The sequence below is a fragment of the Diospyros lotus genome, chromosome 11 (genome assembly GCF_014633365.1).
Source record: "Diospyros lotus cultivar Yz01 chromosome 11, ASM1463336v1, whole genome shotgun sequence".
Classification (NCBI taxonomy): Eukaryota; Viridiplantae; Streptophyta; class Magnoliopsida; order Ericales; family Ebenaceae; genus Diospyros; species Diospyros lotus.
This window is the reverse complement of record NC_068348.1, coordinates 32,110,291-32,114,903: the sequence shown is the minus strand read 5'-3', so window position 1 is coordinate 32,114,903 and position 4,613 is coordinate 32,110,291. Positions and strand designations below refer to the sequence as shown.

The window sequence follows — 4,613 nt, the reverse complement described above, 5'->3', positions numbered from 1 at the left end:
TATCTTAATTAATTAATTTAATGACTGCCTAAAAAAGTGAGAGGCTGAACATGCACTTAAGATTCTGTTTTGAGAGACTGAATAGCCAATTATTTAAGATTTTATTAAATAATAATAATAATTATTTTTTTAATTTAATTGGTTGAATGGAAAAAAAACCATTCAACCAATTATCTAAATTATGGTTATTGTAATATTATGTTCGATTTTTAGTTTTCGCATTTAATATTTATGATGATTCTCTTTTGAGATAGAGTATAAAATTTTTGGGATGAATATAAGTAATTATTTGGTTTAATTGTAATTTTAAATAAAAAATTATTATTTTAAAATTATCCTAAATTATAAAACACTCGAGAAAGTGGGGGGGGGGGGGGGGGGTGTTACACTGTTCTCCATCCAGTTCCTACACTGATCAATCTGATCGAGGTAGCCATAACCGCACACAGTTAATGATCAAAGATGATGCCCATTTTAGTTCATTAATTACTAAAGCTTGCTCAGACAAAGATGGCGGTCCCCGTTCATGGTGGTGGTGGTGGTGGGTTTCTGTCAATCAATTGAATAACTGGTTCTGCGATGTGCTGTTGTCGACGTCCCACGTCTGATGATTTTTCTCGGAGAAAAGTAGTGGTTGTGAACTTGCAATTTATTTTCCTGGAAAGTTTCTGCCCATTTTGCTTTGTTTACGTCACACGAGCAGCATACCAAATTAGTGATCTTTAGTTCCAATCTCAATCACTCTTCCTTCTTAAGGTTGTTGGGTACTAAAGATGCCATTTTTATTCTCCTCTGAAGCCCACTTTGGATCCTTTATTCTACAACTGTTGTTTTGATTTGTATTTTATTAGAATGAGGAGAAATACCAGATCATACCTTTTATTAATTATTTGGAAACACAATTGTATACTATATTATACAATTGATCCTTCTTTTCGATCTATATATATTATACCTTTCATTCATCATTTGGAAACACTTCTTCCTTCACATATGGAGACTTATACCTTCCATCAGAGACCTAAATCCCTTCTTCATGATCCCAAGAGCTAACAATTTAAAGTTATGTCATGCTTAAGAACACCCTCCTGGTCCAAACCCTAGTTTCCCTCCTGCAACATCGTAAACAACATCCAATGTCTGCTGCTGAACGTTCCCGAAGATCCCCAAGTCCGAGGCATCGCCGTTCCCGGCGAACGCCAAGCAAACCTGAGACGGACTTGTGAAGTAGAGAATCCCAGACAGGTCCAGGGGAACCTCGGTGTTTCCGGCGAAATAGAAGTTTATGATCGGGACAGTCACGGTGGTGTAATTGCTCAGATCATAGCACGTATCCAGAATGGACAGGGGATCGGTTAATGGGTACTCCGTCATTTGTTGCCGGAAAGCTGTTTTGAGGGGTGTATAGGCCCCCGGCGGCAGCCGCGTGATGACGGTGCCGGAGTCGATGATCGTGCCGGCGGTTGTGAACACCGACTGGGAGATGGGTAGAATCTTTCCGCCCACTTTAATGGCGATAATGGTGATGAAGTAAAACGAAGGGCCTTGAGGGTTTATGGACAAAGTTGTGAACTTTGGGTTCCCGGAGATTCCTCCTTTTCCGAACGTCAGGTGGCCGGTGCCGCTGGAAGTGGATGGAAGACAGTAGGAGAAGTATTTTCCGTACTTGGATTCAGTTTGTGAGATGAGCGACAGTTTATCGGGGCCGAGGCCAAGCAACCCGGCGGCGCCGTTGAAAAGTCCCTCGTTATTTTCGCCGCAGCCGAAGAGGAATTCGGGGAATACGTCGGTGGGCGTTAGCGTCAGCGTCTCGCTGGCGAAGTTCCTGTAGTAGGCACATACATAAATCGAGGATTTTAGTGCAGAGTAAAGAGCTTGTAGAGATCAGAGTGTGAGAATTAATGAATCAAAATAGCTTCTTTGTCGTTTCGATCCTTAATTACCCGATGGAGAAGGACTGGTCGGCGTACTGGATCTGGTAGATGCAGGTGGAGGTGGAGCAGCAGGGCTCGTTCCCGGTGGCGGAGGTGAGCAGGGAGCACTGGGACGAGTCGCAGGTGACGTTTTTGTAGGATTTGGAGAGGGAAGGATCGAAGATGGGGTCTTTCTGTTTGTAGCAGGAAACGGCGCACGGCTGGCACTGAATCCAGGTGAGGTCGGTGCCGGTGTCGAAGGTCAGAGAGAAGTCCTTCTTCGGCGTGCCCAGCCCGATGGTGACGATGTAGTTGGGGGAGCCGATGGAGCTGCCGGACTTGGCCGGGAGGGTGGTGGCTTGGGAGTAGTCGATCTTGGACCGGCCGGAGTTGACTTGGGATTGGATTGATTTGACTCGGGACTGGTCGTGACTCAGAATCTGAGCCGGAGTGGGAGCCGTGGCTTCCTTCTGTTTGAGAGTACAGCATGGGCCATGCCAGCGAACCACTTTCACTGATGCCTTTCCCTTCTTTTCTGATCATAGTTACAAAATTCAGAACAAGAATTATAACGATGAAGATGAAGATGAAGACGAAGTTAGAGGAAAAAAAATTAAATTAATCAAATCCCATGTTTGATTATTGATTAATTAGGAGTTGGGTCAGGGGATGATCACCGTTCATGTATAGGGCATGGCTCAAGAAGGAAGAATCTTTATCAATTTGGCATGATAGCATATACATACATATATGTTAGCGTGACTTATCATACAGCTTTGTTTCATTTCATTTAGATACTGATTTTTTTTTTTGTTATTTTAAAGATATTCTTAAATTATATAATTTTGAGTCAATTATATTTAAATTATATAATTTTTAATTAATTGTATATCTCAATAAATTTATTAAAAATAATGAATTCAGAAGTTAAATTGAAACAATAAAAAAATTAAGTGCAATTGACTTAAAATTATAAATTTAAAATATTTTTAAATAATAAAAAATTGATTATTTAAATAAAAAAATAAGAATTAAAATATATGTTTTACCTTAATTTGTTTGATTTAATATCAACATCATCTTAATGATGGATGGGGAAAGGCCAATTTGTCTGTTTTCATTAGTTTTTTTTTTTTTCCATATTAAGTTACATCTGGTTGATAATGACACATAAATTAACATAAATATGTACAATTAAGAAATTAGTTAAGGAAACACTAGTAATTTTGGAGTCTTACCAATATCTAATTAAACTACATACAACCATGCATGCTTAATTTGTTGAAAAATGAAACATATATATATAGTTTGACTGATATGTTCTTGATTGGAAATTAATTAAAGTTAATCAAAAAAATTATACAGAGGTAGGAGATTTGATTAGATTAGATCTTCAAAAATGGAAATTAAAAATGATTTTGGGCTAATAACTGTGCCTTGTCACTACTGTTACAAGTCTGTTCGATTCCATCCTTTGTTTGTCTTTCTCAGGAATATATGTTTACGTTTATTGTTTGTGATTACTCTGCATTCATATTTTATAATGTGTGATCTTATGATCTTATCAATGTAGGTTGTTAGTAAAATTGTCAAAAACTAATTAATTCACAAACAAGACATATCATGTATAGGGGCAAATTGATCGAAATGTTAAAGCTGAATAAATTGAAATTATGTAAAATATTAAATTAAATAGACTAAAAAATAGGGAAAAATTAAAAATAAAAAAATTGAAAAAAATTAAACAAATCTAAAAACAAAAAAGAAGATAAAAAAAATTGAACCAAACAAACCAAAAAGATCGAGACAAATGGAAAACATAACTAATAAATAATACACAGCATACTCTAAAGCAAGGAAAATGTAGCATATTGCACTACAAATCTAGGCTAAGACAAGTCTATTTGGTGAGGATAAGAGTCCAGTTTTTATATGAAAAACATAACTAGCTAGTAGGATATATGGACTTTATAATGAGAAAAACTACCCACTTGGGATAAAAACCCACCCTATTTTTGTTGAGTAAATTATACCCTCTTCATCAACTTACCTTATCAATGTATTTCTGTGTGTGTGTGTGTGTATATATATATATATATATATAGAGAGAGAGAGAGAGAGAGAGAGAGAGAGAGAGAGAGGGAACCTTGGGTGGAGGGGGTGCAAGTAGAAGCTGGGAGAAGAGAACTGAGTGGAACTGTGTGGTGGTGAGTTTGAAGAGCTTCTTCTTCTCCACCAGCTCTCAGAGCATAGCCCTTATCTGATGAGAAACACAGAATGAAGAGAAGAGAAAGAAGAAGACGACGACGATGGGAATTGGAGGAAAGTGGAGTAGCAGTACTGGCCGTGGCCATCTCGACCCACCTTTCCCTCAATTATTTTCTCTTCAATTAGCCACATAAGCTAGCTAGCTACCGAGCCATTCCATTTTATAGAACATTTTCAACCTTCCATGTCACCCTCCTAACCAGGGGCGGAGCCATGTGCAGCCCTGGATTTTTTAAAAAAATTCTATTATATGTAATAATTTTATATTTTTTTAATTTTTTTTCTAAATAACCACCCTGAATTTTTAAAAAAATTCTAAATTTTGAATATGTTAGTCAATAAGTATTGGGTGGTTGCCTTTGATTGTCAAAAATCACTGGTCACGGTGGTTGATGAGTACTGCCAGTGCATTTACCCTCGTTGGATTCGATC

General features: G+C 37.6%; 1 protein-coding gene across 1 annotated transcript; it reads right to left on the bottom strand.

The window, feature by feature from the left end:
* Positions 1–1,074: 1,074 nt before the first annotated feature.
* On the bottom strand, positions 1,075–4,299 carry LOC127813258 (aspartyl protease family protein At5g10770-like). The gene is made up of 3 exons (XM_052354148.1): positions 4,060–4,299; positions 1,944–2,448; positions 1,075–1,825 (listed from the first exon to the last, which is right to left on the bottom strand). The coding sequence occupies exons 1-3, from the start codon at positions 4,265–4,267 to the stop codon at positions 1,075–1,077; spliced, it is 1,464 nt and encodes a 487-aa protein (XP_052210108.1). The 5' UTR covers positions 4,268–4,299.
* Positions 4,300–4,613: the final 314 nt, after the last annotated feature.